This window comes from Lontra canadensis, unplaced genomic scaffold (assembly GCF_010015895.1).
Source record: "Lontra canadensis isolate GAN:19392208 unplaced genomic scaffold, GSC_riverotter_1.0 scaffold138, whole genome shotgun sequence".
In the NCBI taxonomy this organism is placed as follows: Eukaryota; Metazoa; Chordata; class Mammalia; order Carnivora; family Mustelidae; genus Lontra; species Lontra canadensis.
In genome coordinates, this window is record NW_022631132.1 from 1 (window position 1) to 15729 (window position 15729).

Consider the following 15729-nt stretch of genomic DNA (forward strand, 5'->3'; position numbering starts at 1 on the left):
ACTAATCCCCTCTAAATAGAACAAAAATTAGCCCAAGAGTGAAAAACCGATGGTTACTGACTTATATCTGCTGCCTACAAGTATTCAAATAGGCACTAAAACTTAAACTTTGTGTTAAAATTCATCTTATGCAAGTATGACCCCCTTCATTGCTTGACTCTTCCAATGCTTCATACAGAGAAAATATTTTTTTAAAAGTACCTGGTGTATTGGTCAACAGGCTGAGCTGGTGTTGTGTTGTGTTGTGTTTTGTGTTTTTTGTTTTTAAGTAGGCTCCACGCTTGTGGAGCCCAGTGCAGGCTCGAACTCATAACTGTATGATCAAGACCTGAGCTGAGATCAAGACTGACATTTAACCAACTGAGCCACCCAGGTGCCCCTGAGCACCTGTTTCTTGAACAGGGATATTCCAGGATATTCTAAGAAAAAGTCAAAACTTGAGGATATTTAGGGACGGGATGGGATCCTGGTGAACTGACTGGAAGCAGACAGTCAATCCATTTGTCTTACCCCTTGCTGAAATCTTTCTAAAATTATGTATTAACCCGCATAACTGTTTTAAGAATGTTAAGGATAATTTTCAGAAAAAGGTAAGATCATGAGTCTCATACAGTTATAAAAATGAACATGCGTTAAAGATTTTATTTTACTTGTTAATCACAAGGGAACCAGACAGATGTTAGAGCCGGTTCAAAGAAAAAGTCCAAAAGCACAAATTTATATGGAGTAAAGGAATTGAATTGCAAATGGAGGCAAAACTGATCCCCCCCCCCCCCCCGCAATGGGGAGGGAAGTCAATCCAAACTCTATGGGATGGGACAGAGTTTGCATATCCATCAGTTACCTGCAATTTACAGAGGTGCAAACTAGCTCAGAGACAATGAGATATACTGGAATGGGGCAGCTATGCAGGGTGTGCTGTGGGCAATGCGTGGTGCTTTCAGGAAAAGTACAGCATTCTTTTCTGTAGTAACTAAGCCTGGTGGACCCTTCTGGGGGGATTGATTTTGCTTCTTGTAATTTCTCAGGGTCATCACCTCCATTTCTCATCCAGGGTTCAGTTCCATATAACACTCATTTACTGAGTACTTACCATCTGTAAGACATTGTGGAGGAACCAGAGACAGAAAAGATGGTTTCTTACCTTAAGTAGCTTGACTGGCCAGGGAGACAGACGTGCCACACCCCCAGCTAACCACACGGCAAGGAAGATAAGAATCGGTGCCGTGGGAGAGGTAAGGATGAAACATTTGAGGAGAAGAAAGGGTTGAGGAGAGGGAAGAGTTAACCGATCAGGGGCTGAGGCTGGGGAGATGACATGATGACATTTAAGCCAGACTTTGAGGGGTGACAGAGAAAGGAGAAGAGGCACAGGAGAGGCCATTTCAGCATGAGGAAACAGCAAACTCTTAAAACTGGATGATCTGCTCAGGGAAGGATCAGGAGCTGGGATGGTAGAGGCCACAGGGAAATAGCAGGATGTGGCCAAAGAGGAGGCCAGAGGAGGTCTGAGGCCAGGTCAGGGAGGGCCCGGAAGGCTGTGCTAAGAAATTTGGGCTTGATTCTGAAGACGGGAAAGCTACTGAAAGCTTTTGAGGAGGGAGGGGGCTGATGTGATCGAATTGGTGCTTTAGAAGATGAATTGATTATAAAATCAAGAGATTGGAGGCAGAGGGACCAGTTAAGAGGCTATTGTAATATTCTGGGTGAGAGATGATGAGGGCCTGCATCAGGGTGGTGGCAAGAAGGGCAGAAGGAGAGGATGGAGATGGCATTATTAAGGCTTGACTCCTGATTGGCTGTGGGCGGAGATGGTGGGGGGGAGAGAAGGAGTTGAAGACGACTTTGCTGCTGAAATGTCCAGGCTGGGGGATAGTGGTGCCATTAACTAAGATAGGAAACATGCTGGGTGTGGGGGGTGGGGAGCAGGTTTATGGGAACAGATAATGAGTTCTGTTTGAGACACATTGAGTTTGAGGGGCTCGGTGGATGTCCAATTAACAGCAAGTTGCAGGCAGCTAGAAATTCTGGTCTGGGTCTAAGGAGAGAGGTCAGGGCTAGAGATACAGATTTGGGAGACTTTGGTGCAGGAAGGGGAGAGTTGCAACTGGGGGAGCTCCGGAGCTGGAAAGAAGGAGGGGCAGGATTCACACGCACCCGCTACCCACACAGTTGAGAGAGGTGGGGTTGGGGAGAGCCGAAGAGAGCCAGACTGAGCTAGAGAGAAAGAAAGAGACAGAGGAGGGCAAGAGAGACAGAGGGAGACAGAAAGACAAGAGCGGGAGAGGGAAGGCTGAGGCAAGGACAGAGTAGAGGGGAGGGAGAAACAAGGGGAAGGTAGAAGGGAAGGTGGGGAGGTGAGGGAAGAGAGAAGCGAGCCTGAGAGAAACCAAGGATGAGGAAAGAAAGGGGGAAGGGACCAGGGCAAGAAAGGTGGGAAGGGGAGGAAGGTGGAGGAGTGCAGACTGTGCCAAGGGAGATGGGAGAGAGGGAGAAGAGAAACAAGGAAGAGGGGAAGAGAGAGACAGCTGGGAGAGTTACAGAGGGAAGAGGGAGATGAAGAGGAGTAACAGAGGGGAATAGGAAAGAGAAATTGAGAGAGAAGGTGAAACGGAAAGAGAGCAAGAAAGAGATGGGGGTAGGGAGGAAAAAAGGCGAGGTGAAGAGATGGGGGCTGGCAGAGGTGAGGAGAGACAAAGCAAGACCAGGGCTAGGGTTCTGGGGTGGGTGGAGAGAGAGTAGGCCCTGGAGACACTGGCTCAGGAAAGCCAAGAGGGGCCAAGTACAAAGAAAGGCAAGGGCAGCAGTAACCTGTGCTGCAGAGAGAGGGAGGTGGGGGAGGACCAGGACGAGAATGGGGGCTGCTGTCCTAGTACTGCCTCCCTCCTTTTTTTGGAGCCTCTGCACCAGCCACCTGGCCTCCTGGCTCTTTCTCAATCTTAGCTTGCAGCCTCCTGCCCTGGGACCTTTGCACAGATTTGTTTCCTCTGCCGGGAATGCTCTTTCCCCAGATACACACATGGCTCACCCCTTTGCTTCCTTCAGGATGTTTAAATGTCTCCTTCTCAGCAAGGCCTATGACCAATACCCTCTTTCAAAACTGTCGCCCATTCTGCGTCCCCCCCCCCAACCATCGCTGTGCCCGTTAGCCTTGTGTTGTACCACCTTCTAACATCGTGTAACAGGAGTCGTGGGTATCGTCCGTCTAATGTCACGAGAGTATAAGTTCCGTGAAGGCAGGGATTTGCGGTCTTCTTTGGTAGTCGTTGAATCTCCAGGACCTGGGACCGTGCTGGCACGTAGTAGGAACTCAGGAAATATTTGTTGGATGAGTAAGTGCCCTTGTGTTGAGTATGGACCATCTCTGAATATTATATAAAGAATAAGCAAAACAAGCCCCTGATGTGACTATCTTGTACTGATTTACTTCGTGGGAAAGTGGAGAACAGCAGAAAATTTCGATCACTGGAGGGTTTTATTCAGCTGAGCTTCGACGGAGAAGCCTTTTAGCTAACTTGGGAGCTTAAGGGTCTCAAGCTCATTGGGTAAACCTCTTTTTCTTGATGGCTCATTTTCTCTAGAATTGGCTGTGCAGTGGTTGTCAATGGCGACAGCTGGACATTAGCCGCTGAAGGGGGTGGTAGGTCATGGGGATGACTAGGCTGATAGAAAGGGACAAGGACAGAAATGTGTGGTCTGTGATGGAACATTGGTTTTTGTGTGTTTGCTTGTTTGTGGTCCGAGTCCAAGGAGTATTGCATCTGATTTCAAGGGAGCTTTAAACCAGCTTCAATGTGTGTGTTATATCTCTATAACTCCCAAGTCGAAATCAGAATAGAGTATTTTTGAAGGGCTTTTAAAGAAAGTGTGTGCTTCCTCTGGAGAACTCAAATTGGTACGTCACTCAAATACTTCAGTACCCATGGATTAGAGAGTTGACAAGAAAAAGATCCCCAGTAGTCTTTCAGTGCATTGTTCATATATGGGAACAAGCCTCTAATTGTAGTGGGTTAGGCTAAATGTGTGTGGAAAAATATACTGTCATCTCGTTTGTCTGGAACACATTGAATTTCCTCGAACACTCAAGCATCTCTGTCTAGGTGATTAACAGCATCCTTGTCTCCATCCTGAAACCTATGGAGTCCTGGAAAGCCGGTGCCCTCATCCCTGTTTGGACCTTAATTTTCCATAGCAGGCTGGCTTGCAGGAGAGACGGCTTTACTGTGTTGGTACTATAATTGCCTTTACTTGAATGTTTCCCTGTTAAAGGTGGTTCAAGCAGCTGTCCCTGTTCGGAGTTCTGATTGTTTGGAGTTCTTTTTCCTCAGGGGGAGCGGCCACAGCAGGTCCTATCTGGTGGTGAGTGGCTGTCATGATCTCGACAGCACCGCTCTACAGCGGCGTGCACGACTGGACCAGTTCTGACCGGATTCGCATGTGCGGCATCAACGAGGAGAGGTGAGGAGGCTGGGAAGGTGGCCGTTGCCGGCTCCCAGTGAGTGGTCCCGCTCATCAGAGGGACAGCTGCAGCAGGGCTCTGGGAGGGACCCTGGGTAAGAGGCTTCGGTGATTTCTAATTTTCCTGGGATGGGATGGAGCTGGGGGCGTGTGAGTGGCCTGTCCTCCCGCGCTGTCCCCGTTCAGATGAAGGTGAGGAGGCCAGCAGATGACCTTTTGCCAACTAACATTTGTCTACTCATTAAGAACTGTCAGCCTGGAGTAAGGGGAAGCTCCGGCAATTGCAGTTTTTCTTTGCTGCATGCATGTTCGGTGCTCAAGGATACGCACAAGATATTTTTGGTCCTTGATCTAAGCCTGGAAGAAAGGCAGTCTTATTATTCAGCTGTATACTGGGAACTGTTAGTGGGTATTCTGGTGATCAGCGCTTTCCTGCCTCACGAGGCTAATGACGATTCTTATCCGATCCTTATGAAGTGTCTCAGGCAGATCTGACCGCGTACTGTGGTTGTCGTACGGAACTGAGAGTTGGTGATGCCTGCCTGATCCATGTCTTTTAAATGTTCTGCTCACCAAAATATTTGGTTGACCAAGCTCTGCCGTTTACTGATCATGCCCCGTGGGAAGGACACTCAAAATGGCCTTCAGATTTTATATTTGACTCTCGTGACCTTTGGCCAAAGAAAGAGCCCTGCGCGCCTCTCCCGTTTTTAGAGAAGGCATGCTTGCTGTTGTCTAGCTGTTGTTTCAGTCCATCCGCTGTTTAAATGCCAATGCCTCGGATCAGTCCTCTAGAACACGGACCGTCCCAGCTTGTCCTGGGTTTCAAATCCGGTGTTTCCTTGGGGAAGTCTTGGAAGCGTGTGCGTGGCTGTGTGTGCACGTGGGGGAACCTGTGTCTTTGTGAGTATCTTCTTTTTTCTTCTGCTCTTAACAGGAGAAGTGTGTACTTGTCTGAGGTTCAGGTTAGGAGAAGAGACCATTTTTCTTTTTAAAGCCATTAGTGCCTAATAGTTTAATGTTCTCTATCCTGAGGAACAAGTTAGAGATGGACTTCAAAGGAATTTGATTTTAGGATATAAAAGTCAGGACTAAGGAAAATAAGACAGAATTCCTCTCAGATCTGCATAAGAAAGATACTTTCCTTTGCATGTGAGGTGCGGCCTTAGATAATGCCCACGAGTGGACAGGGGGAAGGCCAGGTGGTGGTACTGATTTGTGGAAGCATTCACTGGCAACTCGGCAACTCGGCAACTCGTTAAAGGCATTTGGGCCTTGCGTGCAGAGATCTGGACTAGAGCCTTTAATAAGTCAGTGCACAAGCTGCCTCAGTTCACTGTCCATTCTCAATCCTGCTGAGAAAGAAACAGGAAGTGAGCCCCAAACCTGCCTTTCCCTCTTTATGGACCTTTCTTGGGATGTTAAATTACCAAATATGCCCAGTGGTTAAGATGACCTTTTAAGCATTGTCACTTCTCATCTCATCTACCCTTTATTGTCGCCTTCCTCTACAGTCTAGGCTGTGGTGGAGCTGCTTTCCGAAATGTGATCTCACCTTATTTAAAAACCATCTTTCTCAGTCCTTTACAACTTGTAGAACTTAAGACATTTCGGGTATAAAGCTGCAGGTGGGGGGTCAACTCTTAAAACTCTTTGAGAAACCTGCCGGTGTCATTAGGTGGAGCTGAGGACTGACACCGTTGCAGGGATGGGGACAGGGGCTTTCTGCAGGCCCCAGGTAGCTGACTATAGTGAACCTCTGTAGGTGTGAACCTCTGGCTCACTCTCCCCGTTGTCTCACTTGGTTGCTTCCTTTCTTGTATCCATTCATTCCTTCACTCAACCAACATTTACTAAATCCAGCAGGAGCAGGCCAGCAGTCACGGGACACTGATGGTGAGTGCTGGAGCGTGGCTCGTACTGGCCCTGTGCGAGTCTGTATGCAAAGAGGATAGACCTCCTGGGGGTATAAGGGAAGGCTTTCCAGAGGTGGTGACATCTGAGCCGGGGCTTGAGGGACGAGTAGGAGTTTGAGGTGAGGTATGTTTGGAGAAGACCCTGGCTGGGAAGAAGTTGGTCTTGGGGTGCGGTGGGACTCACTCAGGGAAAGTCTGCAGGGGCTGGAATCTGAGTGCCTGATGTGTGGTGTGGTCAGGGCCCAGTGGGCACTAAAAACGCTCTGGTTTGACAGTGGTGCTAGCCCTTCATAATTGGGAAAAGAGCCCTGAAAGGTTATCGCCATTTCTGGTTTAAGTTCAACAAAGCCTGACGCTCAACAGCCCAGGGTCATCTCTGCCCGGAAGAGGTGGTGGGATTGATTTTCAGTCCTGATTGAAGCCTGCTTTGACCCCTGCTCCTTCCTGCCTGCCTCCTGCACCCTCCTAACCCTGCCCGGTTGACCCACTTCTCTTTGTGCACCCCTTGCCTGCAAGCTATTCCTGTCCCAGGCTCCTCTCTCCACGGAGCAGTTTAATGTTTGCTTAGCATTGCACACCCCTCTCCTCAGAGAATTTGAAACGTAGCCACACAACATTTTCCCAGAGCCTCAGGGACTGGCACTTGGGCCTGGGCATGGCTGGAGTAGCCGGGACTGCTGCTTCCGCCGCTGTCCGCAGAGTCCCTGGGCCACTGGCTCTGTGGGTCGGCCTTGGAGGGCAGGTGGCTGCCTTCAGGGGCAGGCTTTTCTGTGTTCAGTTCAAGGTGATTTTAAGGGGATGGGAGCCCAGCAAGGGCAGCTAGCTCCCCTCCCTGTGGTCAGGAGAGGAAAGAATAGAAATAGCTAACATCCCTCCCTGGCAGCCCCTCAGGTAGGGTTGGCAAAGGGGGCTGGCAGTCCCACTCGTTCCCCTTGCCACTGCCCTCCTCCCTAAACCCTCGCTGGCCAGTCTTATTTGAACATGGTTCTCCCCAGCCCAAGGCTGGGTATAGGGCCCACTTTTCTGGTCTCCCAGGACCTGATATCCAAGTATGTTTTCCCTTTCCTTCAAGGTTCCCCTTTCTCCCCTTCCTCAAGACCCCTGACTGCCTCTCCAGCCCTTGCCTGTCCTTACAGTCATTTCTGTTTGTCACCAGCAGTCTTTGCCAACAGTGGAAACCTCCCACTTCTGCCAGCCTAGCTGCCTTTTAAAGGGAACAGATCTCCACCCCCCTCCCCAGTTAATCCTTCCTGGAGCCCTGAAACGATAGGGAGAGGCCTGTGGTGATCTCCCTTGCCTTTTTTGCTTCTCTTGGCCCAGGGACAATTCTGGAGTCCATCAGTGGGGCCCTGTTCCAGTGAGAGGGAAGGAGTTAGCAGGACCCTCCCCATTTTTGTGGGGGTTGGCTGTAGGCTCCCTGACTGTCCTAGGCTAGGGTAGCTGGTGTGGCAGATGCTGGCTTCTTCCCAGGCTGTTGTAGAGCTGAGGGTGAGGAGGAGGAGCAAACTCCAAGGTGGTTCACTTCCCCAGAGGCTCACAGAGCATGCCTGTGCTTCTCCCCTTTGGAACTGTACCACAGGGCTTCTGCTGGAGCTTTATTCTTCTACCCAGACCTTCCACTTAGCCACTCACCTGGGCTCTTGCCCCCGTGGCATCCTCCCTTGGGCAGATAGTGGTGGGTTTCTGCTGTAACCAAAAAACTAAACTTCAAGTGGGTGTTTGTCCTCTCTCCAACTTCACCCTCCTCATCTTTTTCCCCCCTGAGGTTCTTACTGAAAACCCGCAGAAGACTTTTTTGGGTAGGTTGGGGTTCGGTTAGGCTTTCCTCCTTCGCAACCCAGCTCTCTGCCCTCGAGTCCTTCCTTTTGCGATATACCAACTTGAATGGGGTCCGTGGCCTTGAAGGCCTCCCTTTGAGGTGGGAGTGAACTTGGCGTGCTAGGAGAACAAGGGGAGAGTGGGGAGCTGCCAGGGCATGGGCTGGAACTCAGTGGTACTTTATGAGACTGACACTCTGCCTACTGCGCTAAGGAGGCACCTTCAGTGGTACTTTAGAATAGGGCAAGAGGTACCCTGGAGGGAAAGAAGTTGTGTCCTTGAAATGCCCCTCAGCACCCAGTGACCCGGTGGCCTCAAATCAGTATCATTCTATGCGCTAATAAATGTGTATCCGCTCTAGGCAAGCAACCTCATCAGGTGAATAGGTGATGATTCAGACTTAGAACATGACACACAATGGAGGTGGCTATTTGTTTCAGAAAATGATTACCCTTACGATACCTGCAGCCAGCTTCCATTATAGACTTAAAATAAGATTGCACTTAAGAGAAAACTGGTTTGCATGTCTTTTGAGATCTTTTGCCTTTTGGCAATGCCCAGTACCTCCTGGATGGTCACATTGACAGGTAAGCTTGGGACAAAAGCAAAGGTGTTAGGCCATCCTCCATGCTCCTGGTGAGAACCCTAGAGAACAGAATACACAGCCCAAGGAGGGGAGTCTAGTCAGATTGGGCTCCTTTGCAGGAACGTGCAAAGCTGGGTGTGGAGGCTCCGGCTCATGACCTGTCCCCCCAGCCCAATTCCTTGTGATTTCCTCCAAGCCACCAAGGGAAGTGGTTTTATGGGAACCAGACGGGCAGGAGGTGTTCTGCCGAAGGTGGTGGTGGCCCAAAGACTAGGCCTCATGGCCCTTCTCTGGTTGTGTCTCCCATGCTAGAAGAGCACCCCTTTCTGATGAGGAGTCCACGACAGGTGACTGCCAGCGCTTTGGATCTCAGGAGTTTTGTGTCAGCAGCAGTTTTTCCAAGGTAAGGGGCTGTGTGGAGCCACATGTCACCTACCAAAGGGTGGCGCTGAACTGCCCGGGCGATGTGCCAAGTCTGCCATCCCAAGAAGGGGGGCAGGAAGGAACAGGGTATTTCCCAGGAGTTGCTGTATGTGAGACCGAAATCGGCCAGCTGCTCTTTGCTTCTGCTGAGACCTGGTTGGTCGAGTTGCAAAGAGGACCCGCTGCCACCTCTCCCCGGCCTCGGGACACTTGCACCGACCACAGAGAGCTAGCTAAGACGGGCACGCTGCTCTGTCGTTGCAGGTGGAGCTCACGGCAGTTGGAAGTGGCAGCAATGCCCGGGGGGCAGACCCAGATGGCAGTACAGCAGAAAAACTTGGGCACAAGTCAGAAGACAAGCCTGACGACCCCCAGCCACAAATGGACTATGCTGGGAATGTGGCGGAGGCTGAGGGCCTGTTGGTGCCGCTGAGCGGCTCAGGGGACGGGCTCAAGCTTCCTGCTCCTGACGGCGCCACTGAGGCTGGCGACAGCAGGGCCGACTGCTCCTGGGCTCCCCTCAGCACCCAAATGAGCAAGCAGGTGGACTGCTCAGCAGCTGGGGTGAAGGCTTTGGACTCTCGGCATGGCGTGGGGGAGAAGAATACTTTCATTTTGGCAACTCTGGGAACTGGAGTCCCCGTGGAGGGAACCCTGCCTCTGGTTACCACTAACTTCAGTCCACTGCCAGCCCCCATCTGCCCCCCTGCTCCCAGTTCGGCCTCCGTCCCACCATCTGTTCCAGATCCGTTCCAAGTTCCCCTCTCTGTCCCCACCCCAGTGCCCCACTCCGGGCTAGTTCCCGTCCAGGTTGCCACTTCGGTTCCAGCCCCTTCCCCTCCTTTAGCACCTGTCCCAGCTCTGGCTCCGGCACCACCGTCAGTGCCCACACTCATCTCTGATTCAAACCCCCTTTCAGTTTCAGCCTCGGTCTTGGTGCCTGTGCCAGCTTCGGCTCCCCCTTCGGGTCCTGTTCCTCTGTCGGCTCCGGCCCCTACCCCCCTCTCAGTCCCAGTTTCAGCTCCTCCCTTGGCTCTGATCCAGGCTCCCGTGCCCCCTTCAGCTCCAACCCTGGTCCTCGCACCTGTCCCCACACCAGTTCTGGCTCCCATGCCAGCGTCCACGCCTCCAGCGGCTCCCGCCCCTCCGTCAGTGCCGATGCCCACCCCGACTCCGTCTTCTGGCCCACCCTCTACCCCTACCCTCATCCCTGCCTTTGCTCCTACGCCGGTGCCTGCACCCACTCCGGCCCCGATCTTTACTCCAGCCCCTACGCCCATGCCGGCTGCCACACCAGCTGCCATTCCCACCTCTGCACCCATCCCGGCCTCCTTTAGTTTGAGTCGAGTATGTTTTCCTGCAGCTCAGGCACCAGCTATGCAAAAAGTCCCATTGTCCTTTCAGCCAGGGACAGTACTGACCCCAAGCCAGCCGCTGGTATATATCCCGCCTCCGAGCTGTGGGCAGCCACTCAGTGTGGCCACACTGCCAACAACCTTGGGGGTCTCCTCAACTCTTACACTGCCTGTCCTGCCTTCCTACCTTCAGGACAGGTGTCTCCCTGGTGTGCTGGCCTCCCCAGAGCTCCGGTCTTACCCATATGCGTTTTCGGTGGCCCGGCCTCTGACTTCAGATTCCAAGCTGGTCTCTCTGGAGGTGAACAGGCTTCCCTGTGCGTCCCCATCCGGCAGCACCAGCACCCAGCCTGCGCCCGATGGGGTCCCCGGGCCTTTGGCAGATACTTCCCTCTCTACTGCTTCTGCCAAGGTGCTTCCAACCCCACAGCCTTTGCTGCCAGCCCCCAGCGTGAGCTCGGCCCCACCACACCCCGCCAAGATGCCAGGTGGTGGCGAGCAGCAAACAGAAGGGACTTCCATCACCTTCTCTCCCCTCAAGTCACCTCCACAGCTGGAGCGAGAGATGGCCTCTCCACCTGAGTGTAGCGAGATGCCCCTGGACCTCTCCTCTAAGTCCAACCGCCAGAAGCTCCCGTTGCCGAACCAACGCAAGACGCCCCCCATGCCCGTGTTGACCCCCGTGCACACCAGCAGCAAGGCCCTCCTCTCCACGGTCTTGTCTAGGTCTCAGCGCACCACCCAGGCCGCTGGGAGCAATGTCACCTCATGCCTGGGCTCTACTTCCTCGCCCTTCGTCATCTTTCCTGAGATCGTGAGGAATGGGGACCCGAGCACCTGGGTGAAGAACTCAACTGCGCTGATCAGCACCATTCCCGGCACCTATGTGGGAGTGGCCAACCCAGTGCCCGCATCCCTGCTGCTGAACAAAGACCCTAACCTGGGCCTCACCCGAGACCCCCGCCATCTCCCCAAGCAGGAGCCCATCTCCATCATCGATCAAGGAGAGCCTAAGAGCACCAGTGCCCCCTGTGGCAAGAAGGGCAGCCAGGCTGGGACTGAGGGACAGCCAAGCACAGTCAAACGTTACACCCCAGCCCGCATCGCCCCTGGGCTCCCGGGGTGCCAAACTAAGGAGCTCTCTCTGTGGAAGCCCACGGGGCCAGCAAATATTTACCCACGGTGTTCAGTCAATGGGAAACCCACCAGCACCCAGGTCCTGCCTGTTGGCTGGTCACCATACCACCAAGCGTCTCTGCTTTCCATTGGCATTTCCAGTTCCGGGCAGCTGACCCCCAGTCAGGGGGTGCCCATCAGGCCCACCAGCGTTGTTTCCGAGTTTTCTGGTGTGCCGTCTCTTGGCCCTAGTGAAGCTGTGCACGGACTTCCAGAGGGGCAGCCACGGCCTGGGGGCCCCTTTGCTCCAGAGCAGGACACTGGCACGAAGAACAAAACTTGTCGGATTGCTGCCAAGCCTTACGAAGAACAAGTCAATCCTGTCCTCCTGACTCTCAGCCCTCAGACAGGGACCTTGGCGCTGTCTGTCCAGCCTAGCAGTGGGGACGTAAAAGCGAATCAGGGGCCTGAAGAATCAGAGAGCCACCTCTGCCCCGACAGCACTCCTAAGATAGAAGGTCCCCAGGGGGCTTGTGGCCTGAAGCTGGCAGGAGACACAAAGCCTAAAAACCAAGTACTGGCCACCTACATGTCTCATGAGCTGGTCCTGGCCCCCCCCCAGAACCTGCACAAGATGCCCGAGCTGCCTTTGCTACCTCATGACAACCGCCCCAAGGAACTCATCTTGGACGTGGTCCCAAGCAGCAAGAGGGGCTCCAGCACAGAGCTGTCACAGCTTGGAAGCCAGGTGGACCTGGGACGGGTGAAAATGGAGAAAGTGGATGGTGATGTGGTCTTCAATTTAGCCACCTGCTTCCGGGCTGATGGCCTCCCAGCAGCTCCCCAGAGGGGCCAAGCTGAAGTTCGGAATAAGGCCGGGCAGGCTCGAGTGAAACAGGAAAGCGTAGGTGTCTTTGCTTGCAAGAATAAGTGGCAGCCAGACTCAGTGGTGACCGATGGGGTGACCGAATCTCTGCCGCCCAAGAAAATGAAGTACAGCAAAGAGAAGGACGGTGAGGAGCAGCAGCCACAAGCCAAGGTCATAGCCCGGAGTTCCCATGGACCCAAGGTGAGTGTGGGGCTGAGGTCGAGGGCAGGGCCCGGACATCAGAGGTTTGCTTTCTCCTGCAGATGTCAACCTCCCACTGCGGTGTCCTGGAGTAGCTCTGGGAACTAAACTGATTGGAAGGCTTGTGCTTACTGACCCACTGTCCTCTTTCTAAGTCACACTGTCCATATATGGTGTTCTATCATGAGGAGGGGCTGGCTTGTATTTTGTAGGATGAGGGAAGTGATTTGGTCCCTGAGGCCAGGGAACCCATTGTCTCAGATGGGGTTGGAAAGCGGAAGAGGAGATTGACGAGGAAAATCAGTTAATAACAGGCCCTTCCCCGCATAACCATTCTTCCTTTTCCTTTTCTGAGATGACAGCTAGCCTTGAGAACTTGGGATTCTCAAGGGGAGGGGAGGGGCGTTTGACAGGGTCGTTTTCTACACCACTGGGGGAGCCTGCTCAGGATATGCTTGCAGTTTTGTGGGGCCGAAGCCAATTTGGCTTCTGGGCTCATCTTCCAGTTTCCTATCCACCCAGTGCCTGGGGTGACAGCTTCGTGTTTAGGCCCATTGGAAATTTGGTGTGCAAGACAGGTGGGTATCTGGGTCTGGGTTCTTAACGGTGGCAGGGATCTGGGCCCAAAGGTGGGCCAAGAGGATTCCACTTGAATCCCGTGATGTTCCAGAGGGGATCCGGAAGCCACTGGTGGTCCAAGGAGATTCTTGAAGCAGTTGAACATAGGACTTCTCAAAAAATGTGGAGCAATTTAGGGGCACCTGGCTGGCTCAGTCAGAAGAGCATGTGACTCTTCTTCTCGGGGTCATGAGTTTGAGCCCTGCGTTGGATGTAGAGGTTATTTAAGTAAATAAAAAACTTTTAAAAAATACGGAGCAATTTGAAGCCTTAAGTTAAGAAGCCTTCAAATTGAATGTTTTTGTTTTTGTGTTTTTTTGTTTTTGTTTTTGTTTTTGTTAGAGATTATATTTATTTAGGAGAGCCTGGGTGGCTCAGTTGGTCAGGAGTCTGCCTTCTGCTCAGCTCATGATTGAACCCTGTATCGGGTTCCCTGCTTGGTGGGGTGCCTGCTTCTCCCTCTCCCCTCCCCCGTCTCGTGCTCATGCTCTCTCTCTCTCTCTCTCTCTCTCTATCAAATAAAATCTTTAAAAAAATTAGAAAAAGATTGCATTTATTTATCTGAGAGAGAGGAGGTGGGGGAAAGCAAAGAGAGAGAAACAGACTCCCCCGTGAACAGAGAGCCCAATGTGGGGCTCGATCCCAGGACTCCGAGATCATGACCTGAGCTGAAGGCAGATGCTTAAGCAACTGAGCTACAGAGCCACCCCACTTTTTTTCTGGCTGTTGGTTGCAATATTTTATTTTAATTTTATATATTTTATGAAGTTTTATTGGAATGCAGCCATGCTCTTCTTCTTCTTTTTTTTTTTTTTAACATTTTTCAGTTTCAAATTAAATGTTGATATACACTAATGAACAGATTTCTAGCCAGAATACCATGAATTTGGGTTTGTGGTGGAAGCTCTTAGTCTTTTTTGGACCATAGAACGTTTTGGGAAACTGTAAGACCCTGTCCACAGAAACATGACCTCAGAATTTTGCCAGTAATTTCAAGGAGTTCATGGGCCCACCCCCTCCACAAAGCCCACCCGTGGGTTCCAAATTAAGAACCCCAGGGATAGAGTTTGGGTGAGTTTTCTCAATGATCTCACAGCCATCTCTGTATGGCTGAGACATGCCAAATAGGAACACAGGTCATAACATAGTAGAGCATATGTATAGCATTTGCTTAAGTAACTGTGATTTGTCCTTAGTGGTAATAAGAAAAATAATTCATGTCATTATATGTGCTGTATGCTATACACACGCATATGCGCACGTAGCATATATATTGTATGCCAAGTGCTTTCTACACACATCATCTAACTTAATCCTTCCAATAACCCTGTGAGGTGAATACTATACCCAATTTACAGATAAGAAAATGAAGGAAACAAACTGAATGGGCAAGTTACCCAACATTACACAGCTACTAAACGGCAGAGCTGTAACTCAGATTCTGGTCATCGGCTCCAAAGTTCATGACCATCGTCAGCTATGACGCCCTGTCTTCTACTCTCCTTATGTATGACTGTTTCACGGAACATTTGGCAAGCATTTGCTGAGTGGTTACTACATGCTGGTCCCTCCCGGGCAGTGAGCTGCATCTTCAGGAGGGCAGTACAGCGCTGTGGTAAAGAGGGTGCTTTCCGGAGCCGGGCACAGTGCCCAAGCTTAAATCTTGGTCCTACTTTTCCTAACTGTGCTATCGGTCAAGCGACTTAATCTCGCTGGCCCTCAGTTTCCTCATCTGCACAATGAGACCATAAGAATACCCCTTTCATAGGGCTGTATAAAGATTAAATGAGATGATGCCGTGAAGTGTCCAAAATAGGCAAACTGATAGAGACAGAAAGTAGAATCATGGTTGTATAAGGTGGGGAAATGGGTATGGGGTTTCCATTTAGGGCAGTGAAAACGTTCTGGAACTCGATGATGGTTATATGACTCTGCAACTGTACTAAAAGCCATGGAATTATAAACTTAATCAAATGAACTGTATGGTATATCTCAAAAAATTACATGCCAATAAAGCTGATATTAAAACAAGTAAATGAGGTGATATATATGAAATATATATGAATGCTTAGAACAGTGCCTGGCAGGGAGTAAGTGCTCAGTAAATGCTCGTGGCTGTGGGTTGTTATTGTTAGTGTTACTAACAAAATAGACATGCTCCCTGCTCTCATGGAGCTTATGTCTTGCAGGCGACCTGATGACAGGCAGGCACTGCCCTTTACTATATTAGATGAACAGTTCACTGGGCCCACTGATAGATGCCGAGGCCAGAGAATAAAGTTACAAGATCAGGGGCCTTCACAGCTTCCTGTAGTGATTTAGCAAATGTCCATTTTGGGGGGGAGAGTAAATAACTTAGATCTTTCTCTT

The 15729-nt window shown here is 51.3% G+C and overlaps 1 protein-coding gene across 3 annotated transcripts in view; it reads left to right on the top strand.

Annotated features, from left to right (window-relative positions):
- The first annotated feature begins 3556 nt into the window (after positions 1 to 3556).
- The window catches only part of BCORL1 (BCL6 corepressor like 1), a 42537-nt gene continuing 30364 nt past the window's right edge, over positions 3557 to 15729 (top strand). Inside the window, exons 1-4 of one of the 3 annotated variants that reach the window (XM_032843334.1) lie at positions 3557 to 4225; positions 4329 to 4458; positions 9091 to 9181; positions 9466 to 12741. In XM_032843334.1, the coding sequence (XP_032699225.1) occupies positions 4373 to 4458; positions 9091 to 9181; positions 9466 to 12741 (3453 nt within the window). In that variant the 5' untranslated portion in view covers positions 3557 to 4225; positions 4329 to 4372. The other 2 variants (XM_032843335.1, XM_032843333.1) reach the window with 2 other exon arrangements.